Raw genomic sequence first — 25,000 nt, forward strand, 5'->3', positions numbered from 1 at the left:
AATGTACCAAGAAGCATCTGAAGATCCGCATAATAGCTTCTACTTAACTACAAGACAACTTTGAGTTCAGAAAAAAAAAAAAAGGCAAATAGTATCGCTGCTGGAAGATTTCAGTAGAGCAGATCATGAGGGAAACTGAATCTGCATCTACACACACTTCAAACCATTCACCCTCTATTCATAGTTTTTGGTAGAGAAAATTACTTGTGATAGGGTTCGTTGTACTGCATATGGAGGACATGTGGAAACTTTTAGAAGTTCATAGAGATGTTCTCTAAACTTTCCTAGCTTGGAAGTTCGTCATGAAGAGAAAAGTGTCTGTTCAAGGCTGATGGTACTAACATGTGCCTGGAACAAATCATTAATAGGTCACTGACAGGTAGTTTTGGTATTGTAGGTAGTTTCAGAAAGAATAACTTTTTATCAGTGGGAGATGCTATACCATAAGATACAGGCAGTAAGAAACATGCAGAGATCTCAGTGGTTCTAAGCCTTTTAACTTTGAGCTGATTGTAGGACATCAATTCAAGAAGCCTGAAACTAATGGAGATGAGAAAAAAAGTGACAAGACATTGTAACATACTGTGTGTAAGTTACAAGGAAAACTAATTTAAGATAAAGGAGAATCAGAACAAAAGCTAAACAATATTCTCACACAAGAGATTATGTTTCATGAGGTAAACCCACAGCTGCTCTGCTTGAAAGACCTTGGTATAGAGAAGAAAGAAGCATTCAGAGTGGAACATTTTGTTACCAAGACCTAGAGACAGTGTTACTATTCGCATGAAAAACCTTGAATTATTTTATATTATCACCAAAAGTATGAATAAAGCTCCTCAAAGAATACTGTACAGAATCAAGTTAATTTTACACAAAAGACACCAGACATGTTTGGGTCAGAGGATGTGACATAAGGGAAGTTAGATAACTTTTCAGGTACAGTATGACCAAATGCCAAGAAATTCTCTAGTAAATGAAAAAAAAAAAATATGGCAAAGCCAGTCAAAGGCTCACTGACAATTTGGCTTGAGAAAACGTTATCTGCCGAAGACCATCTCTCTCCATCACCACGACTGTGCCACAACACATGTTGTAGATGTGATGTCATACATCAGACATAATAGGACCAAGAATCTGACATCTTTCAATGAACTGTTTTGAAAAATATGGAATGTGATCTTCAATACTTGCAAAAGTCCATCAAGTATTGACATCTTCTTTGACAGCTATATAGAAGGATCAGTAAAAGGCTCTGAGAAGTCGAGAGGAGAAAATATAAGGAAAATTGAGATCAATGCTAATCTGTGTGGATTCCTTCTTGGCCTAAGTATAAAAAAAACAAAACTCTAAAAAGCTTTTTGTCTGAATAGCTAATGGAAAACCCTGACAACCATTAGACTGATCTTGTTTTAAGAGGTATGACAGGCACAGATGGATCAAATGGGAAGAAATGTCAACTTATCCAGGAAACAGCAAGTCACTTTCCACTACTTGGCCTTGATTCCACGTGCCTTACAAATAACCACATCTGGGACCAAAAGGGTCTCTTTACTGTTTACCAAAAAATATACCAGGAAAACTAAGGAAGGCGCACAGGACATTAATCCACTACGCACCAGCATCGATAATGCAGCGACTATTTAATGTGCTGCCAGCTCATCTAAGTAACATATCAGGAGTGAGCGTAGATGTGTTTAAGAATAAGCTCGATAAATACCTAAGATGCATCCCAGACCATCCAAGACTGGAAGATGCAAAATACACCGGAAGATGCATTAGCAACTCTCTGGTGGCTATACGAGGTGCCTCACACTGAGGGACCTGGGGGAACCCAAACAAAAAATAAGGCAATAAGGCAATAAGACCAATACAGATGTGCTTATCATTGCACATCACCACTGGCACATGTTGCACCAGCATGAACTTGTCGAGTTCTGGATAAGAGCTGATACAGGTGACTACAAAGTACATTCCTCTTCACAAACGGAAAATTAGACCCAGGTGAGATGTATTGCATGCAGTACACTCACTATATGGCTGCGATGCAAAAAGCATGTTTGGTATGAAAGCTGCATCTCTGACAGCTGACCCATTTGGCTCCTACAAAGTGTTGGGTTGAATCCCAATTACCCAGGCCTTGATGTTACAATGACAAAAAAACAGAAGCATATCTCGTTTAGGTTTTAAAGCCCAAGTGTTTATGTAAACCAACAGATGAACTCAAAAACCCTTTATATTACCAAAGTATGGCTACGACTATCAATCAGCAGCCACCAACATCGACCTCCACTATATGGTGCATATTTAAAGAGGCTTTCAAGCAGCAACTTATCGTTGAATTGTCTCACTTGAACTTTCCTTGATCCAAACCTGAATGACTTAAACAAAAAAATGGATGACTTGCTGATGCCTGATAACAGCATTCACGTGCTTCCATATAACATTTCTATAAGCTCTCAATGCCTAAAATGTGCATCCAACAGCTGTAATTGTAGACGTCAACTAGCATCATGCTGTTTTTTTTTTTTTTTTTTTTTTTTTTTTTTTTTTTTTTTTTTTTTTTTTTTTGTAAATATCAGTGTTTCCAATTATCAAAGGTTGAATTCCAATGAACTGTGAAAATTCTAAAGTGAAGATAGGCGTAGCTTGGGCTATGAAATGATACATAAATGACTTATCACTCAAACTTTTAAGTTTAAAAAAATCAAAATCTTTATTATAATGAAAAAAAAAATAATATACATAATTACTATTTCAATTTATTCATTAGCAGGTAGTGTAAGTAAACGCTAAGGGGTTCTATTTCACTTGAAGGTCACATAAGTCACTTAAAAGTCCTACAGCTATTTTTCTTGCTGTACATACAATGTTTTTTTTTTCTGCAGCCATTTTGAAAATACAATATGGCTGAATCATTTACACTATTTAATCATGAAATAGTATATGCTCTATCTATTTCACTTGAAGGTCACTTAAAAGTCCTGCAGCTTTTTTTCTTTCTGTACATACAATGCATCATTTAGACTATTTAATCATGAAATATCATATGCTCTATTCCAAAAGCCTTTGTAGAGACAAGATTATCTTTGTACATGTTAAATCGTCAAAAAGTGATTTATCATTTTTCCCCTAGCGGCCGTGTTAGGGGTGTATATAAAATGATAATTTCCTAAGTTGCTACCATGATCAAGTATGTCTACCCAATTTGTCTACTCCTGAAGTGGTCTCTTATATGAAACATTTGAGTAATTTAAGGGACCTAAATGTGCACAGAGGGCCCCCATTACCAAGAGGACTCGAGGACTCTCTCTCTCTCTCTCTCTCTCTCTCTCTCTCTCTCTCTCTCTCCTCCATATGTATATACGTATGTATGTATATATCTATATATATATATATATATATATATATGTATATACGTATGTATATACGTATGTATGTATATATATGTATATACATATGTATATATGTATATATAAACATATACACACATATATATATACATATGTGTATATATATAGGCATATGTATATATGTATATGTATGTGTGTGTGTGTGCATTATCAATAAGAACGTTTATACAAACAATGAGGCAACATCTTCAGGCATCATCAACACGGGGTAGAAAGACGATATTTGAAGTATACCTATATATATATTTGCGTGTATACACACATTATATATATATATATATATATATATATATATATATATATATATATATGTGTGTGTGTGTGTGTGCGTGTGTGTGTGTGTGTGTGTGTATACACATACATATGAACATGATCAGACAATAGGTATCCAGTTTAACTTGCAATGCGTTAGAGCGAGGCATTCCGAGTGAAGGACGATACCAGAAAGGGCTCCATGATACGGATTAGGGTTGGGAAAGAGAATGCTAGAGAACCCATGTGAGCCTCAAGGGTGGGTCAGCAGGTCGAAGGGGGGGGGGGGGGGAAGCTGAAAAGGGATGTTGCCAGAAGGGGGTCATTTAGTTACTCGGAGGAGGGTGATTAACCGCTATTATATTTTCGGCACTCAATGCGCCAGCTGTTTCACGCAGCCTTCCAAAGAAAGTTGGTTATGCTCAGAGGTCAATTAATAGCTGGGGCTAGATTTAGTCATCAATGAACGGCTAATTATGATCGATTTAGTCAACTATGAACGGCTATTTATGATCGATTTAGTCAACTATGAACGGCTATTTATGATCGATTTAGTCAACTATGAACAGCTACTTATGATCGATTCAGTCAACTATGAACAGCTATTTATGATCGATTTAGTCAACTATGAACAGCTATTTATGATCGATTCAGTCAACTATGAACGGCTATTTATGATCGATTTAGTCAACTATGAACGGCTATTTATGATCGATTTAGTCAACTATGAACCGCTAATTATGATCGATTTAGTCAACTATGAACGGCTATTTATGATAATAAACCAGAACGGAACATTAATTGACTTCAGTAAACTTTTAGTTACTTTTAGCTACCGGTGAAAGAGCACAAAAATCATGAATAGCTCTAACACAACAAATCTTGTTCCAATATACAAATTTATCGTAATGTTAATATAATTATTGCATCAAATACAGTCATGAAAAATGATGAATTATAATATTTAAAAAAGACCTATGAAAAGTCTTAACCCAAGAGCACTGGAGTTTTCTGTGAAAAAAAAAAAAATCACCATATAATTCAAGGATATTTTATGAAAAGGATAGAAAAAAATCACCATATAATTCAGGGATATTATATGAAAAGGATAGAAAAAAATCACCATATAATTCAGGGATATTATATGAAAAGGATAGAAAAAAATCACCATATAATTCAGGGATATTATATGAAAAGGATAGAAAAAAATCACCATATAATTCGGGGGATATTTTATGAAAAGGATAGAAAAAAATCACCATATAATTCAGGGATATTATATGAAAAGGATAACAGTTCTCTCGTACATAATAAGTAAAGTTGCTGAAGTACTATCAATTAGCTATTATCTAACACATTGTAAGTTAATTTTTATTCAACTATTTACCATATATGACCCATTAACGACAAAAAATGACATATTAACTAGAATGAACAGCAAATAAAATTTCAGCCCAATTGAATATTAAAGTTGCTGTGGCCTGCTTGGTAACGTCTCTGCCTGGTGTTTGCCAGTCGGGGGTTCGAGTCCCGCTCAGATTCGTTAGTGTCATTAGTGTCTGAAACCTTACCATCCTTGTGAGCTAAGGTTGGGGGGTTTGGGGGAGCCTATAGGTCTATCTGCTGAGTCATCAGCAGCCACTGCCTGGCCCTAGCTTGGGTGGAGAGGTAGTTTGGGCGCTGATCATATAATATATGGTCAGTCTCTAGGGCAATGTCCTGATTGCTAGGGCAATGTCACTGTCCCTTGCCTCTGCCATTCATGAGCGACCTTTAAGACCTTTAAGACTGGTGAAAAATATGCGTAAGTTTATGTCTATAACAAACAGCAGTCTTTTTAGTCTTTTTTATTATTAAGAAAGAATATCACGCGTCGATGTAATTTTCACTATTCTTAAATGTTGTGCAAGTGCATCATTTTGACTTAGAATTCGAATTTGTTTCTTTAGGAATACCAACATTTGATGAATTAGTGAGAAAATGTATTGTAAGCTTGTTTCAGAGAGCAAAGAGTTCAAAAAACCACTTAATTTGCGCAATTTTTAACAGTGATAGTTTTAAAAAATCATCAGTTTTTAAAGAGTGGTCTAAACACATTTTCTGTGTTTAGACCTTTTGTTTTATTCCTAATATATTTGTATATAACTATTAATCTTATTGTAATATTTTGTATATGGTTCTACAGCTGAAATAAAGAATTTGAGAAGAATTTGAAAAACAAACAGGAGTAAAGTTTGTTTAACTTTGATTTACATAATAATAACTAGGAGTGAAACCAGTTTTACTTCGACCAAACTCCTCCATGAAATATCTTTCATCTTTGCATTAGTTCACAAGAATACATCCTATGTTCTAACGAGGCTTTCAAAATCATTGATAATGATATCAGTCATCGATTGCTTATTCAACAGAAAACAAAAGATTCGCGAATTTCAATTGCACATGATGAAAATACTCCTCGCTATTAGGAAATCCGAACAAAAGATTCGCGAATTTCAATTGCACATGATGAAAATACCCCTCGCTATTGGGAAATCCGAACAAAAGCTTCGCGAATTTCAATTGCCCATGATGAAAATACCCCTTGCTATTGGGAAATCCGAACAAAAGCTTCGCGAATTTCAATTGCCCATGATGAAAATACCCCTTGCTATTGGGAAATCCGAACAAAAGCTTCGCGAATTTCAATTGCCCATGATGAAAATACCCCTTGCTATTGGGAAATCCGAACAAAAGCTTCGCGAATTTCAATTGCCCATGATGAAAATACCCCTTGCTATTGGGAAATCCGAACAAAAGCTTCGCGAATTTCAATTGCCCATGATGAAAATACCCCTTGCTATTGGGAAATCCGAACAAAAGCTTCGCGAATTTCAATTGCCCATGATGAAAATACCCCTTGCTATTGGGAAATCCGAACAAAAGCTTCGCGAATTTCAATTGCCCATGATGAAAATACCCCTTGCTATTGGGAAATCCGAACAAAAGCTTCGCGAATTTCAATTGCCCATGATGAAAATACCCCTTGCTATTGGGAAATCCGAACAAAAGCTTCGCGAATTTCAATTGCCCATGATGAAAATACCCCTTGCTATTGGGAAATCCGAACAAAAGCTTCGCGAATTGCAATTGCCCATGATGAAAATACCCCTTGCTATTGGGAAATCCGAACAAAAGCTTCGCGAATTGCAATTGCCCATGATGAAAATACCCCTTGCTATTGGGAAATCCGAACAAAAGCTTCGCGAATTGCAATTGCCCATATTGAAAATACCCCTTGCTATTGGGAAATCCGAACAAAAGATTCGCGAATTGCAATTGCCCATATTGAAAATACCCCTTGCTATTAGGAAATCCGAACAAAAGATTCGCGAATTGCAATTGCCCATATTGAAAATACCCCTTGCTATTAGGAAATCTCCTTGCTATTAGGAAATCCGAACAAAAGATTCGCGAATTGCGATTGTACATGATGAAAATACCCCTTGCTATTCGGAAATCCGAACAAAAGATTCGCGAATTTCCATTGGACACGATGAAAATACCCCTTGCTATTCGGAAATCCGAACAAAAGATTCGCGAATTTCCATTGCACACGATGAAAATACCCCTTGCTATTCGGAAATCCGAACAAAAGATTCGCGAATTTCAATTGCACACGATGAAAATACCCCTTGCTATTCGGAAATCCGAACAAAAGATTGAATCCGAACAAAAGATTCGCGAATTTCAATTGCACACGATGAAAATACCCCTTGCTATTAGGAAATCCGAACAAAAGATTCGCGAATTTCAATTGCACACGATGAAAATACCCCTTGCTATTAGGAAATCCGAACAAAAGATTCGCGAATTGCGATTGTACATGATGAAAATACCCCTTGCTATTCGGAAATCCGAACAAAAGATTCGCGAATTTCCATTGGACACGATGAAAATACCCCTTGCTATTCGGAAATCCGAACAAAAGATTCGCGAATTTCCATTGCACACGATGAAAATACCCCTTGCTATTCGGAAATCCGAACAAAAGATTCGCGAATTTCAATTGCACACGATGAAAATACCCCTTGCTATTCGGAAATCCGAACAAAAGATTGAATCCGAACAAAAGATTCGCGAATTTCAATTGCACACGATGAAAATACCCCTTGCTATTAGGAAATCCGAACAAAAGATTCGCGAATTTCAATTGCACACGATGAAAATACCCCTTGCTATTAGGAAATCCGAACAAAAGATTCGCGAATTTCAATTGCACACGATGAAAATACTCCTTGCTATTAGGAAATCCGAACAAAAGATTCGCGAATTGCGATTGTACATATTGAAAATACTCCTTGCTATTAGGAAATCCGAACAAAAGATTCGCGAATTTCGATTGTACATGATGAAAATACTCCTTGCTATTCGGAAATCCGAACAAAAGATTCGCGAATTTCAATTGCACAAGATGAAAATACCCCTTGCTATTAGGAAATCCGAACAAAAGATTCGCGAATTTCAATTGTACATGATGAAAATACTCCTTGCTATTCGGAAATCCGAACAAAAGATTCGCGAATTTCAATTGCACAAGATGAAAATACCCCTTGCTATTAGGAAATCCGAACAAAAGATTCGCGAATTTCAATTGTACATGATGAAAATACTCCTTGCTATTCGGAAATCCGAACAAAAGATTCGCGAATTTCAATTGCACATGATGAAAATACCCCTTGCTATTAGGAAATCCGAACAAAAGATTCGCGAATTTCAATTGTCCATGATGAAAATACTCCTTGCTATTAGGAAATCCGAACAAAAGATTCGCGAATTTCAATTGCACACGACGAAAATACCCCTTGCTATTAGGAAATCCGAACAAAAGATTCGCGAATTTCAATTGTACATATTGAAAATACCCCTTGCTATTAGGAAATCCGAACAAAAGATTCGCGAATTTCAATTGTACATGATGAAAATACTCCTTGCTATTAGGAAATCCGAACAAAAGATTCGCGAATTGCAATTGTACATATTGAAAATACTCCTTGCTATTAGGAAATCCGAGCAAAAGATTCGCGAATTTCGATTGTACATGATGAAAATACTCCTGGCTATTAATTTCAATTGTACATGATGAAAATACTCCTTGCTATTAGGAAATCCGAACAAAAGATTCGCGAATTTCAATTGTACGTGATGAAAATACTCCTTGCTATTAGGAAATCCGAACAAAAGATTCGCGAATTTCAATTGCACAAGATGAAAATACTTCCTTGCTATTAGGAAATCCGAACAAAAGATTCGCGAATTTCAATTGCACAAGATGAAAATACTTCCTTGCTATTAGGAAATCCGAACAAAAGATTCGCGAATTTCAATTGCACAAGATGAAAATACTTCCTTGCTATTAGGAAATCCGAACAAAAGATTCGCGAATTTCAATTGCACAAGATGAAAATACTCCTTGCTATTAGGAAATCCGAACAAAAGATTCGCGAATTTCAATTGCACAAGATGAAAATACTTCCTTGCTATTAGGAAATCCGAACAAAAGATTCGCGAATTTCAATTGCACAAGATGAAAATACTTCCTTGCTATTAGGAAATCCGAACAAAAGATTCGCGAATTTCAATTGCACATGATGAAAATACCCCTTGCTATTAGGAAATCCGAACAAAAGATTTGCGAATTTCAATTGTACGTGATGAAAATACTCCTTGCTGTTAGGAAATCCGGATCTCAAGAGAAAAGTTTCGAATATATTTTGCACCTCCCAACTTTCCCAAACGAGGTTCGTTACTGGAGACCATCCCGGTTCTCCGAGCATTTCTAAGAATGAGAAACAATTGCAGAGCTAAACTGTAGTTTAAAAGAATAGTAGGAAGTTGTGGAAAAATATAAATGCAATTCTACCAAAGGCAGTATATTCGGGTTGGCACTACAATACTAAATCTTTTGATGAAGGGTTAAATAAAATGGTCTGAATAATTTCTTCATGCATACTTATACATTCATATACCAAGGCACTTCCCCCAATTTTGGGGGTAGCCGAGCATCAACAAATGAAACAAAAATAAAAAAAAAGGGGGGACCTCTACTCTCTACGTTCCTCCCAGTCCCCTGTGGCCGCGGGGGCATAAAAACAATTAGAATAGCGCCAACGTTATCCCTGCGTGTCGTAAGAGGCGACTAAAAGGGACGGGACGAGGGGGCTGGGAACCCCCTCTCCTGTATCTACATCCTGTGAGACATCGACAATGCATACTTATAGAAGAAAAAAACATAGCCATCTCTTGACCGACGATATCTTATTCCTTCTGCAGACAACTTTTAAGAAACCACTTTAGTTTTACACAATATGAAATATTACGAAAAAAAAAAATGAATTTATCGAGAATGTTTGAAGTATAAACGATGTTTTTAGTAACTAAACATTTCGAGAGAATACGAGTGCCCGAAATAAGTTTTATAAACTCTCAAATGTCATTTCCTAGTGAAAAAAATTTCTTGTGGTTCAGTTTAAACCAGTGGTTCCCAACCTGGGGGAAATTTCCCCCTGGGGAGAAATTTGAAGCTTCCAGGGGGGAAATAATTGCACTACCTACTAACTAAAACAAGCGGAAAATTTCCACATAGTACGTGCGGCAATTTGTTGTTAGCCATTCAATTGTGATATGATCATATCAGTTCTCACAGACATGATATTCAAGGGGAGAATTGGAATATCATGCCCATTTCTGAGGCAGGCGAGTGGGCATGAGGGCTGGGCGGGGCATGAAGGGGGGAATCTGGATGGTTGAACTAGGTGCAGGGGGGAAATGACAGAAAAAAAGGTTGGGAACCACTGGTTTAAACTAAATGTTTCCTCAAATCAACAAATGTGTTATAGCATTATACTTTCTTGGATAAAACTGAGAAAGGTCAACATCATCTTAACACTTACCATAACATCTTGACACATCAAAAAACATACAATGACAATCGTTCATATCAAATCCCTTCCACTTCGTAGAAATGAAGATAAAAACATCTGATAGGTAACACAGAACTGAAGATTTGATATATACTGAAATGTTTGATTATGTATGAAATACCGTTCATGTTAAGGCGCTCAAAACACTGACGACCTACATGCATGTGTCCAATTTACCACTTATATTAAAAATAAGCAACTTCAGAAGTGCATGTATTTGGAATGGAAAACTTATTCATAAACAAGGCCACAGAAACATTTCAGTGGAACCCTAAAAATATACGAGTGGAGGAAGCACTTCTGAACTTTCCGTACCTTGTTATTAAAGATGAGTCTAGTCTGTCAATACAGTGTAACAGAAGAGCACCCATTTTAGCCCAATTTCCCACAATTCTTACTACTAGCGTAGGAGACGAGAAAGAATCGTGCGAATTGTGACTACAAGATGGCGGTCATTTTTCAAGATGGCTGCCAAATTAGCCGCCAGAAGTTGGCGTACTGCTTAGAAGTATTTGTAGTTGTCCAAGTTGCATAATGTAGGTATGGATTTCAATGATTTCAAGGCTACTGAATTAGATTTTAATGTTTAAAAAGCGCAACGACACATTTTCTCCAAAATTTATTGTTTATAAAGTAAACTGATACATACGTTTCAAGACTTCATTGTTTGCAAAGCACACTGAAATAAAAAGCTCGCAACTTTCTTCGTTGCAAAGCCATGATAAACCTCTTTTAGCCTCTCTTGGGCTAAACTAGATGTATGATAGCTCCAAAACTGTCACGTGAATGAAATTGATGAAGATGAAGGAGTGATTTTGAGGCACTTCCAAGACACATTGGTGACATCCCAGCTGTGAAAGTCAGCATGAGGTTGTGCGAGGTTGCTGTTAGGTTATAACAGAGAGGCGAGATGAATGCAACTAACCTTTATTTAACAGATAACGAGTTTATATACAAGCAGTTCCGAGCAAGAATGTCCTAAAAATTAAAACCAACTAAAAAGGCAAGCTTAAACAGATTCTGCTATCATTGTGGGAGGATAGCAATATATCTTCTTCCCAGCTGGTTCCCATTTTTATATGGGGTCGCCGTTGCGGATAAGCCGTTTCCATCTTTTTCTATTCTGCGCTTCTGCCTCATCAATCCCCTTCTCCTCTAAGTCTCCTCTCACACAGTCCCTCCATCTCTTTCTTGGTCTCCCTCTTCTTCTTCTTCCCTGAACCTCCATCTCCATAGTATGTCTCCCAACGTGGTCCTCATGTCTCCTCATCAGGTGTCCATACCATCTCAGCCTCCCTTCCTGCACTTTCTTTGATATTTCCACCACCTTTGTCGACCCCCTTATGTAGTCATTTTTTATCCGATATATACAAAGAAAAAAAAAGGAAATACCATTACAGTGTACAAGCGTGTGTGTGAAACGTGAGGTATATGGCTCTTTTAAAAAGACATACATGTGAAAAAGTGCACCGTGCTTTTGAGATGCCCACTGTAAGTAGGTCCTACTGCATGAAATATGCAGATTTAAGGCAATCAATGGAGACCCAGTCTTATTTGACATAAATATTTATTAAAAAAAGGTCAGTGTAAGGGGGCATTTATCTATGGCTTCCTAGTATTATTGCACAGGGGAATGTGAGATGCCTTGTGCAAATCTGTTGGAACGTGTTGCTTTGCTTGGGAATTTTACGTCTGACAGCTTGGAGTAAATTTCCCACAACATGACGTAAGAGCTGGAGATTGTCAGAGGAGGTTGTTGACGGGGAAAAAAAAACCGGCAGGGACAAAAGAGTCGCCATACAACATCTCAGCTGCTAAGACATCTAGTGCGTATTTAGGAGTGGTCTATAGTCCAAGGAGGACCCAGGGAAACTGAGCAAACCAGTTGGAGTCATTGCATCGGGACATTAAGCTGCTTTGAGGGTACAATGAAAATGATCTACCATTTCCTTGGCTGCATGATTGTAGGCGTTGTCTGGTGAAGAGTGTTGCCAAGGAGATTTACTAATGATGCCCACAATTGAGAGGTGAAAGTTGTACCCCTATCTGAAGTAATATACTCCGGGATACCCAATCTCGCTATCCACCCTGAGAGTACGGCGGATGTACATAAGACATAGCAGTTTGCATGGAGATGGCTTCAGGCCAACAAGTGGAGCAGTCAATGATGGTAAGCAGGTAACTGTTCTTGTGATGTGGGTAAGGGACCTCCACTGAGGTTGAGGAAAGGGGCCCACTCCTTAATCCATGTGTCGATGCAATTTTGAAATTTGGCATTTAGTACAATCCTTGACATACTTAATAATGCCATGCCAAATGAGCTTTGTCTTTGGTAGCTGTGCAGCAGATTGGCGCGATGGATGTGAAAGGCCATTTATGAAATCGAACACCTGACGGAGCATGGGGGCAGGTATCCATGGTCGTGTTCTACCAGTACTGAGGTCATAGAGGAGGGTGGCGTTGGAGTCATCAACGCCAACATCCTCCCAACAGAGGGATGTGCAGGATGTCCTACATGCTTGGTACTCTGGATATTTTCATGGGGCATCTGCCAAGGCATTGTAATCCAAATCTAGGTAAAGGACAGCCAATGTGTTTCTTAACAGGATATCGGCAACGGGATTCATTTTCAAAGGGACGTGTTGAAGGGAGCAAATTTATTCAGATACGCCGGAGAGATGTTGGCACTGAAGGGCAAACTAGGTGGCGGACTGCCAAGGGAAGGAGTGTAACTGAGGAATGAGGTTTGTGCAAATGGCACAGGGTGTACCGTCTAATAAGTGGTGAGTGACAAAGCCAAATGCACTAACAGCAATTCACGGAGGTGGAGTAGTTGGATTCCCCTTTGGAAGAGTTTCTACTGAAGGTGGTCAATGGGTGAGGCGAGCCGTTTACCATCTGCTCGAGCACTGCACCAATAGCGACATCGCTGGCATTGATGGAAAGAATGAAAGGGGCATGTGGCATGGGAAAACCGAGAACAGCAGCTGGTGATAGGCTTTCTTTGTGTTGCAGAAAGCCGCTTCCTGAAGAGGACCCAATTCAGGTCTTTTGGCTTGCCGTTGAGGGAGGCGTAGAGGGGAGCAAGTGTGGTATTGATACCTGGCAGGAACTGGTGATAATAGTTGATTACACCCAAGAATTCTTTCAGAGCTTTGATTGTCGAGGGAGTGATGAAGTTCTTAATGGATGTTGCCTTCTCAGGAAAGGAGTGGACTCCCTCAAAAGTGATGAGGTGCCCTATGAACAATACTTCATTGGTGCCAAACGTACACTTGTCATACCAGACTACAAAGCAATTCTGTTGCACGTGGTCAAGCATGATGCGTAGGTGACTGAGGTGTTCCTCTTTGGAGGAAGACAACACAAGTATGTTGTCCATGTAAAACACACAGAAGGGTAGGTGCCCTAAGATGCCATTCATATGGCGTTGAAAAGTAGCCCCAGCATTACGAAGGCCAAACCATGAGTAATTGAAGGTGTACGTACCAGAGGGTGGTGATGGCAGTCTTAGAGATGTCTTCTGGGTTCATGGGCACTTGACAATAACTCATCAAGAGGTTGATCGAGGAGAAAATCTTCGCTTTGTGTAAGTAGGAGGTAATGTCAGCGAAGTTTGGGAAAGGGATAGTCATTCGGTTCTGTCTGCATGTTCAGACGCCTGTAACCTGTAATCTTCACAAGGGAGCAGAGAACCATCTTTCTTTAGAACAATTTGCAAGGGCAACAATTATGGAGGCCATCTTGCAAAGGCCCATTTCTTCCATATCGGCAAATGTTTATTAGGTCTTATTTAAGCCTTATTCCATGTACTTCAAAGACATTTTATGACTATGCTAAAGAAGTAACCATCCCAAAAGTGTAATACTATGGTACCAGGTACAAATAAGTCTTTGATGTATACAAGTAAAGTCAAGAGATCCGAGACAAGGTCAAAACGGGAATAACGATGCAGAAGAGGAGCAACAGTAACAAGAAAGAAACCAGGTAATTGGCAAATCTTCAATTTATTGCAAGCAACAATAATGAGCTGTTTCACTTCATTGCGGAGATGTGTGGAGCAAAAATGACTAGTATAGTTGTCATCACAAAAGGAGATGATGCCAATAGCAACCCAATGAAGTCTCTGCATGCAGTGTCCCTATGTTGTCATAAGGATAATGGCACTTAATATTCATGCCAGGGAGGCAACAAATGTTGGCAAAAAATCTATTACCATTAAGGCTAATGACACACACAGACATGCTAGGCATAGAAATATCTGTGCTATCATCGTTACTGGAAACAGGTCTTGAGAAAACGTGGATTTCCTTTGGCCAAGGAGCTATAAGGATTCTATACTTCCATGCACTCACTGAATGTGATATGTGTGCCTTCCGTGGGAAGGCGAAGAAATTTGCATGGCAGACTTGCAAAACATTTTTATAACATTCACTGATCTCAGCCAGCATAAAACATTGATTCGTGATCTTGACCTGCAGAGATTAACGAGATTCATGGTGTTCATTTATGACAGATCAAGTGCAGCTGCTAGTGTGGATGAAGCAAGACCAGATCCCTCTGCCCACAAGAAGAAGCCATACAACTCTATTCCATCAACACAATCAGCCCTCAGAGGATACACAATGGGTGCAGCCTATCAGGCTGGGATTATCTGCGGCCAGACCATTTCCAATCCAGACACTAGCAGTCCTGCTAAATAGGGAGGAGGTGGATACAGAAAGGAGACACAGGGCAAATATGTTGGACAACACTAACCCCTATTGCAATGAGCTGACAAAACGTTCCTATAAGAAAGGATGCAAATGAAGATGCAATGCTTACAGTCAGCACTTACCTGCCCATCACTCTGCAGCTGTATATGATGACAGTAATAGCCGGAAGAACATTGTTGTACAAAGCTTACGAAATGGAAAGCTTACAAACTGGTGGCCATCTCGACAAAACAGTAAAGTCTTGAAAGATGTGTCGCTTTGCATCAAACATCATCTTCAAAAATAGGTCATTTTGCTTTACAAACATTAGTATCTACTTCAGTAGATTTGAAAACATAGGGATCCATATCTAGATCATGCAAATTGAACAACTGCAAAAACCTTTAAGTAAAATAATTTCAGGCGACTAAATTGGCAGCCATCTTGAAAAATGGCTACCATCTTGAAAAATGGCCACCATCTTGGATTTTCAATTGGCCGATTTACCACATTTGATTAGTATCATTAGGAGAACATGCATGTCAAATCTTATGATTTTATCATCATTTGCACGATTCTTCTCAAAAATGGATTTTATATCTTGCAATAAATCATAATAGAAAGCAAATAATTTTAGGATTTTATGCATCTTACGTTGATTACAGATTGTTATCACCAAGTATATAAAAATAGTGTACAAACTCACAGTCAGCACTAACTAATGTACTGCAAATACACACATGGAAGATTTCAAAAACAAAACGAGAATTGATATGCTTCTACAAATTGTTGCATGTAATGTTCTTTGAACAGGACATTAGCCGATTAAAATAGCTTTCAAACAATACTTTTATTTAATCAGCACATTAGAAATGTCCCTGCCTAGCGACCATCTGGACAGGGGTTCGAGATCCATTCAAGCTCTCTAGTTCCTTGTGAGGTTTCGCCCTCCTTATGAGCTAAGAATACGGGTGGGTTTGTGGGAGCCTATAGCTCTACCTGTTGAGTCCTCAGCAGTCATTGCCTAGCCCTCCCTGGTCCTCGCTTGGGTGGAGAGGGGCCTGGGTGCTGATCCGACATACTTATATGAGCAGTCCTATTCGCCAGGGCATTGTCACTGTCCCTTGCCTAGGCCATTCATGAGCAACATTCAAAGCAATTAGTACTAATCTTGCCGTTATGCCAGGATTTGGTCGATTGATTTGATGTTCTACGGTTTCGTAACCTCAAAGGTTTCTGTGATTTCTAAATATTTTGGAGACCTTACTTTTGGGATTAGCCTTGTATCATCTGCTTCACTATACAACACACAAAGCCTCTCATTTTTCATTTTTAGTATTTTCTTTATTACTGGTGTTATAGTAATAGATTAATAGACAACTTACTTCTACACCTCTGAAATCAAATTTTACTAATCTCGTGATTCATTTTTAAAAGAAGTTTGACGTTTACTACTACAGTTCTGGGCACCGCTGAAACCAACCAAATATTATCGTCTTTATATATTTTATCTAACACCCTTTCAAAATGCTGTAATGATGATTTCCAAAATTTTCCATCTGGGACATAATTCCTTATATCCATTGATATAGAAATATCTTTTGTAGAAGACCAGCGTCTGAACAAAATTCAAAATACGCTTCTTGTCATACACTACATCTCAGGAATCTCGCCAAGGATTTAGCTAGAACGAGGAATTGACTTCTAAGATATGTTATTCACATTAATATTGTCACAATAAGATATTTCAAGGAACTCTGCAAATAAAGAGCAGAGATTATTAAAACACTTTGATAAAACTGTTCATCATAAAAGATGAGAAGAAAATCGGATTCAAAGTAAAAATTAACTAAGTCTGCCATGCAATTTCTTCCCCTTCCCACGGAAGGCAGACACGACGTTACATCCAGTGACTGTGAAATTATGGGATCCTCTAGCTTCCTCAAGCGCTTTTACAGATTAATGTATTCGCGAGTTAGTCAAGTTTGTCCTATTTGTAATCTGCATAGCATTTACCGCATTTTTAAAGACTTTGATAAAGCTAATAATCATCAAAGATGAGAAGAAAATAGGATTCAGTGAAAGTTAACAAAATATGTTGTAAACATTTATTTCCTAATAAAATACATGTGATTGAAAAGTTATCAGTACAATACAACCTTATTTAAATGTTCAATGCTGCAGTCAAGCCGCTGGTTATAGAAATTCGATGTGTAGCCTACAGTATATACGATCATACATTACTGTTCATACAAGAGTTATTGCCTATAAATTACAAAAACCAACATAATATTTCCATATATAAGAACATATTACAAAACAGTAAAGCATTTTTCAATGATACAAACTTTGAATTTCTAGTTTTTTTTTTTTTATTTCCATTAATACCTCTCTATAAATAAGTGGTACACAGTATTCTATTTGACAACAAACCTCTGTTAAATACAGTACAGACATTGTATTAATGTATTGTGTAATCATGTGTAGCCATTTATTAGGGATTTATTATGGGTTTTTAAGCTGAGGAACGAATTAAATCAATTACCATGTATTCTTATGGGAATATTTGCTCCAACATACGATCGTTTTAACATACGAAGTAGTTTCTGGAACGAATTAAGATCGTATGTAGAGGTATCACTGTACTTCATTCTCTACCGATATTGATGACAAAAGTACTTTCTCTAAAGTGGCCATTACTTATAAACATTCACTTCTTTAAAAACAAAACTTTAAAAAGACTCAATTCCCTTACATGAAAGCATGAAACACATTGTTCCTGAAAATTATGCTCGAAAATTTTTTACCATAACATGTCTGCTGTTAATACCTTAATCACAAGCAAATTATTGCAAAGGAATTTCTTTTTAACATATGAATGGAAATACTGTACATTCAACATTTATTTACTAATATACTTTGTTAAAAGTCCTATCATTCCTATATAATTGCATTGACTTAATTACTTAACATATAAACACTGATTTCACAACATCTATTTCTACATATAGCTTGGCATTCCTTCCATTTTGATAATTGCATTATTTGCATTACTCGAATATATTCTCTTCGTTCGCATATAAATCAAACTTTTAACAAACAGTTAAGACCAGTAAACGTCAAACGCTTAATACAGAAGTGACATTATCAAGTCTGGTGAAAATTTTACCAAAACATTACAGGTAGGTGGTAGTTGTGTTCTGGTTAGACCATTAAGAAAATCTATGGTTCTAGGTTTATCCTCCTTTACCAAAATCAAATATAAACTTTCAATATGAGGATCTTTTTAGCTCGCCATATAGTGCACAATAGATCCTTCTCAAGTTACAGCTCATATATATATATATATATATATATATATATATATATATATATATATATATATATATATATATATATATATATATATATATATATATTAACATACAACACTTCAAAATACATTTAAAAAAGAAACATAAAGAAAAGAACCACTTCAAATTTAATAGCAAAAAAATAAACAATATTATCAGAAAATTTGCCAAAAAAATTTCACTCGACAAAAATTATTAATCCTACACACTCATTTAGTCTGGCTTATTCTTTACACATTATCCAGTTTCCTTTTACACCTGACATCACTAAGATGAAAACTTTTCTTCACACATGGGGATCACTACTGTGCTAGAATTGCTCAGTGGCCCCTTCCCTCTTGGTTAGGGTAGAAGAGACTCTTTTAGCTATGGTAAGCAGCTCTTCTAGCAGGACACTAAAATCAAACCATTGTTCTCTAGTCTTGGGTAGTGGCATAGCCTCTATACCATAGTCTTCCATAGTCTTGGGTTAGATCTCTGTTGCTTGAGGGTACACTCAGATACGCTATTCTGTCTAATATCTCTCCCTTTTGTTATTTTTTTTTTTTTTTAAGTTTTATAGTTTCATTATTTCCCTTCGCCTCTGGACTATTTTCCCTGTTGGAGCCCTTGGGCTTATAAGCATCCTTCTTTTCCAACCAGGGTTATAGCTTAGCTAATAATAATAATAATAATAATAATAATAATAATAATAATAATAATAATAATAATAATATTATTATCATTATCATTATCATTATTATTATTATTATTATTATTATTATTATTATTATTTAAGCTTAAACTCTTGATTTCAAACAACATCAAATTACACTTGTTATTATGGGTTTACCAAGAATGAACATTTAGCCATTTAAAGTAAACAAATGACTGTGGTAAGAGTTACCCTCGTCAGAAAAGTTTATAATGTTTAATGTGTTCAATAAATTCTAAAAAATCTAAAATTTCGATACTAGACTCAGTGGAAAAATAACAAATTTGATATTGTTATGCACACTCTAAAATTTCAGTAATTTAACTTTGAGAAGTGGGACTGTAATGTCCAATTCAGCATTAAACTTAATTACAGAATGGCGTCTTCTGTATATGCTGAAATACGGGGTAAAATTCAGTTAAAATCTTGAAGGAAATGAAAGACTTAATTGTTTTCTGCGTGCTGACTGTCGTGAAGCACATGTCTCAAACAGGGCTCTGCTATCAAAAAAACGCATGACAAACTTAGCACATGCAATGCTTGACTACGGCACGCCTCTTCTTATATTTAGAAATATGAGAGAGAGAGAGAGAGAAAGAGAGAGAGAGAGAGAGAGAGAGAGAGAGAGAGAGAGAGAGAGAGAGAGAGAGAGAGAGAGAGAGTTTATGGAAGAAATAATTCTAGGAAAAATCATATCAATTATTATTATTATTATTATTATTATTACTATCCAAGCTACAACCCTAGTTGGAAAAGCAAGATGCTATAAGCCCAGGGGCTCTAACAGGGAAAAATAGCCCAGTGAGGAAAGGAAATAGGGAAATAAATAAATGAAGACAACAAATTAACAATAAATTGTTCTAAAAAAGTAACAACGTCAAAACGGACATGTCACATATAAACTATAAACAACATCAAAAACAAATGTCATAAATAAACTATAAATAATCATAATTTCAGTAAATCGACCAGAATTTGATATGACAATTGAATTTTAACGAATATGCTTCTATTCCCCTCCAATTTGTGCAACAGAGTGACCACAAATCATTCATGAGTGTCCTATCCTACAGATATTTGCATATATACTGCACACACTCAAGAATAAGTAGATATCTTATAATAAATCGTTTCAAGGGTTGTATGCAAGTCAAAAATTCTATATGTGTATCCCACTTTTTTATTCTAACTCCAGGAAGAAAAAAAATATTGCATTATCAAACTAAAAGCACTTCTATTTCATTCTGATCACGTATTAGATCTGTCTGATATGGCCACTAAACTCAAGCGACCGTTGAAAACACTTCTTTTAAGCCCTGTCCACACGATCGAGCATGCCCGACGGGCAAAGAGTGATACCAGTCCACAATAGTTAGTGAAAATGAGGGTTGATGACGTCAGAAGCGGGAAAACTAAAGGCAGGGATCTGGCAACACTGTATGATGCCAGATCCCTGCTTGTGGTTTTCCCGCTTCTGACGTCATTAACCCTCATTTTCACTAACTATTGTGGTCTGGTATCACTGTTTACCCGTCAGGCATGCTCGATCATGTGGACATGGCTTTAGAAAGAGTATCTCTTTCCTTAAATTCCTGATCAGTAAAATGCTTTGTAAAGATGAAAAATATCTTGGATATCTATTTCAAAATTGAGCAAAAAAGGCACTTATGAACATTCTTTCTTGCAAGCGCTTAACTAAATTTATATTTTCATCACCTTAACCCGAGATATAAAAAAGTGAGAACTATCTCATAGTGCCAGGCATTAAAAAAAAGGTAGAGCTTTCCAATGACTGACTGCAATAGCCCGTTGCCGTAACTAAACTTTGTTCTAGATTTTTTGGTATATGTCCTGGGAAAACTAACTGTTTGCCCTAAGTACATATATTCATTAACAATTATTAGAGATTCGTATGCATTTTTATTAAACATTATCTTAGTTTTACCCACATTCATCTTCTGCTTTGCATTTCTGCTTTCTCTGTTCACAAGAAATTAAATGTTGATTCGTGTAGCATATATTATTTTCTTTTAAATATTGCGACTTGGTGCGCTGCTCTTTGCACCAAAGTGCCTCGAGTTGTTGCATGTGAAAGGGGTTTAAAGGTTTAAAGACCAATCATGAATGGCAGAGGCATGGGACAGTGACAATGCCATAGAGACTGACCATATATACAGAAAATTTCTATTTCAGCATAATTTTGATGTTCTGTTACACGCAATTTTGTTCTTATGCCTACAGTATATCTGTATATTTAATTGGAATAAATTGTAAAGTGAAGGCCAACAATTTATTGAATTTTCCTATGTAGTACATTTCTATATTAAGCTTATACATTAGCAACTTTAGGGAAAAAATCAGGTTGGAACATAACTAAAGAGTGCTTTCAATTTATGGCATTGACTTCCTTCTCCAAGTAACTCACTAACTCACTAAAAGCACAAAATATATAATTCTTAAATAATTCATCTAGTCAAAACTATGCACGTATTGTTTTGAATCACCTTTTACTATCATTATTTCCAACTTTGCTAAGCAGTGACAGAAGTGAAATTCCCAAGATCATTCCGGCTATACTTCCCAATTCACCGAGTAATTGGGACACTGTATAACCATCACTGTCCGTAATTTTTTTTAAAGACGAAGCCATTATACGAACAAAAAACTCAAAATACTTAAAGCCAGCATAAGGAACTGAGGGGTGGATATGAAATGAAAATACACTCCCTATTTTCGCATCTCCAGAATTTACTAAAACTTTATAAAAGGCCTTCTTGTTTGTTTGGCATTCTTCATAGCATTTTGTCAATGCTGCTGAACCAATTAGTGCCTCATACAGTGAACCATTGTTAGGATCGAATGTCCATAATTTAGTTAGAATTATGGCAAACTGTGTCATATTGCATGACTGAATGTCATATTCTCTATCGATCCAAGGTAAGCGACATTTCAATCGCCTTACTAAATATTTGTCTACACAAAGAGATACACATTTGGTAAAACTAATATTCTTCCCAAGAACACCTGTCCATTCTTCTATTTCCTTAATAAAAACGGTATCACCAGAGTTCAAAGGAACGACATCTTTGGTCATCAAGGGAAAATCATTTTGACTATGAATAAATAAAATTGCTGCCATAGCTGGGTTTTGGCTGAAAATGTATTCGTTTAAGATAAAATTTACATTCACTGAAGGGAAAATATCAAAGAAGATATATTCAAAGCTGCTCATACTATAACATCTATTAAAAAGTGATTTTTCAAAAAAACTTACATTTTCCTGATTCTTAATTATCCCTTCTATAGACCAAGCACTTTTTCTCCAGAGATCATCTGGGAGGACTTTATCACTTCCATTCACTTTATCAAGACGCTGGATAAGGTTTGTAAGAGCGTCAAATATGCCAATAGAGTCATTCAACATTATTTCCTCATACGAACTTTCAAGTCCTCCTGATACAAGCAACTTACTTAAATTAAAAGGTGGCCAAAGACATAGTGTAACTAATGGGTACTTGTCTTTATTAAGAAGTTCTACCGAGGATTCAGTATGAATAGGATGTTTACACAGGTACTTCTCGAAAGGACATACAAAAAGCAAAGTACACAAAAAAAGAATCAAACAATGCCATAGATATTTCATTTGTCTCTTTGTAATAAACGTTCGAATAGAAAATCTATCAATATTATTTATAAGCTGACCAGCTGAGAAACCAAAATACAGTCCGACAATTCCCCCTAAACTAAAAATAAGCTCATAAACTGTTGAACTCTCCTCTTCATAAACTATAAATAAATTGTTTCTCTCAATGTCCGATTCATACTCAATCAAACACCTACTACGACAAGACAGCAAATCTGAACTACTTATGATAGACTCCAAGATGGTTGATTGAATGCTGTATTTCATTTTTGGTAAAGTCACATGATTTTGACACTTGGGTAGATCATCAACAGATAAATAACTCAAGGGGAAAAATGTACTATTTTCCAAATAACATGAAAGTAAGCACTTCATAGAATTGGGTGTAGATAACAATTGACATCCAAAGGGTCTACTTGCTAACAATAATGGCAAAGTCTCCTCCAACGTGACGCCTTTTGAAACTACTTTGTCAGTATCAAACATAAAAAGCTTCATTGTCACAGAAGTAAACCAGGATCTATCCACGTAGTTGTTAATTAAGATAAGTAAATGGACAGAAAAAGGCAATGCGCAAATCATGAAGCTGATCAGCATCAAAAGGCTAGACAGGTGTTTCACCTCTCTATATTTTGCTCCAAAAATGCTGAAGTAACCCTTTTCACAAGATACTTCTAAAATCAGTTCTAAATATTTTGTCATTCTCAATAAAAGATCAAGGAGTGAAACTCCTAAAAAGAGACCCAAGCTACCGCCAATATTTTCTAATAGTTTAGTGAGAGGATACCTATATTGGCTATGGAATCTGGTTAACGAGGACGACAAAAGTTTCAAGGTAATCGTGTCTGAATCAATGGGTGATGAATGTTCCTTTTCGATTTTCCATCGAAGTTCACTCGCTTTGGATTTACACGAATATCTATGATAATCCTTGATCTCCCTACTGAAAAAATTAAGGAATGGTGCTGCAGCCTTCTTCTTACCAGTTATGCACACATCTTTAATGGAAAGAGCCAAATCACTACTATGAAGCAAATAATTACACTGATCTTTACCATCTACATTTCTGAAATAAGTTTGTAATATGCATTCCATGGGATCATATTTTAAATCCTCTGAGGAATCACTGATTATCTCAAATGGAACCAACTCGTATGGCTGATCAAAGGGTCTTATTCGCATGCCCAACTTAGTATCATAAAGGTCAAATGAATAGTAAGTTGATGGAATAAACGCAATTAACAGATTCCAGAAAGACTCAGCAAATTCACACCACAATGGAGTTACACTGCACAGATTATGAAATGAGGAACTTTCTGAAACATTTTCCGCATCACACTTTCTTACAACCCATGAGCAATTTTTGTAATCCCGTAATCACTTTAAATCTACATTTAAGTCTAGCCATCACGAGGCCGTTACTCAATAGACCTCGGAGATTTAATATCCAGTCCATCAGATGATCTATTTACTTACTTTTACGGGTTTATTTCTCGCCCTCAATCAGACACCAAAGGTCTGTTCAGGCGGGCCTTGGTGTGTGAAAATAATTTCTTTCCAGTTAATATTTTGCTCTGTATCATTAACAGTTATTTCGCTAGCATTTGTATTCAGGCTTAATAGTTTTCAGGTCACTATTATAACACTTTCTAAAAAGATAAGTCTTCAGTTTTTTCTTGAAAGCTGCCACATTTTTGCTATTCTTGCCATCGAGTGGAAAGTCGTTGAAGAGTATCGGTGCAGCATAACTGAACGTTCTTCCTCCTATTGCATGATTCACACTAATTTCGAATAGTCTATTTCCAGTGTAATGTCTGGAAGGTGAATACAGATCTGAGCAAAGAATATCAGAGAAAAACAGCAAACTGGCAACCTTTAGGTTTCATTTCTCTTTAATCGATATCTTTTCATCGCATATTCTATATCCAAAGAAAAGATCTATTTCATTTCGGTAAATTACTCTCATGTTGACAATGTAAGATCCGGTCGTCC

General features: G+C 36.7%; 3 protein-coding genes across 4 annotated transcripts in view; 2 read left to right on the forward strand and 1 right to left on the reverse strand.

Moving 5' to 3' along the window:
- The window catches only part of LOC137648144 (uncharacterized), an 874,425-nt gene that overhangs the window by 783,120 nt on the left and 66,305 nt on the right, over positions 1-25,000 (reverse strand). The gene's annotated exons all lie outside the window — the stretch shown is intronic.
- The window catches only part of LOC137642542 (pyrokinin-1 receptor-like), a 613,424-nt gene that overhangs the window by 27,163 nt on the left and 561,261 nt on the right, over positions 1-25,000 (forward strand). The gene's annotated exons all lie outside the window — the stretch shown is intronic.
- LOC137648595 (golgin subfamily A member 6-like protein 22) lies at positions 6,108-7,094 on the forward strand. Its single transcript, XM_068381546.1, has one exon. It carries the CDS (start codon positions 6,108-6,110, stop codon positions 7,092-7,094), a length of 987 nt encoding a protein of 328 aa, XP_068237647.1.

The sequence above is a fragment of the Palaemon carinicauda genome, chromosome 1 (genome assembly GCF_036898095.1).
Source record: "Palaemon carinicauda isolate YSFRI2023 chromosome 1, ASM3689809v2, whole genome shotgun sequence".
Taxonomy (NCBI): domain Eukaryota; kingdom Metazoa; phylum Arthropoda; class Malacostraca; order Decapoda; family Palaemonidae; genus Palaemon; species Palaemon carinicauda.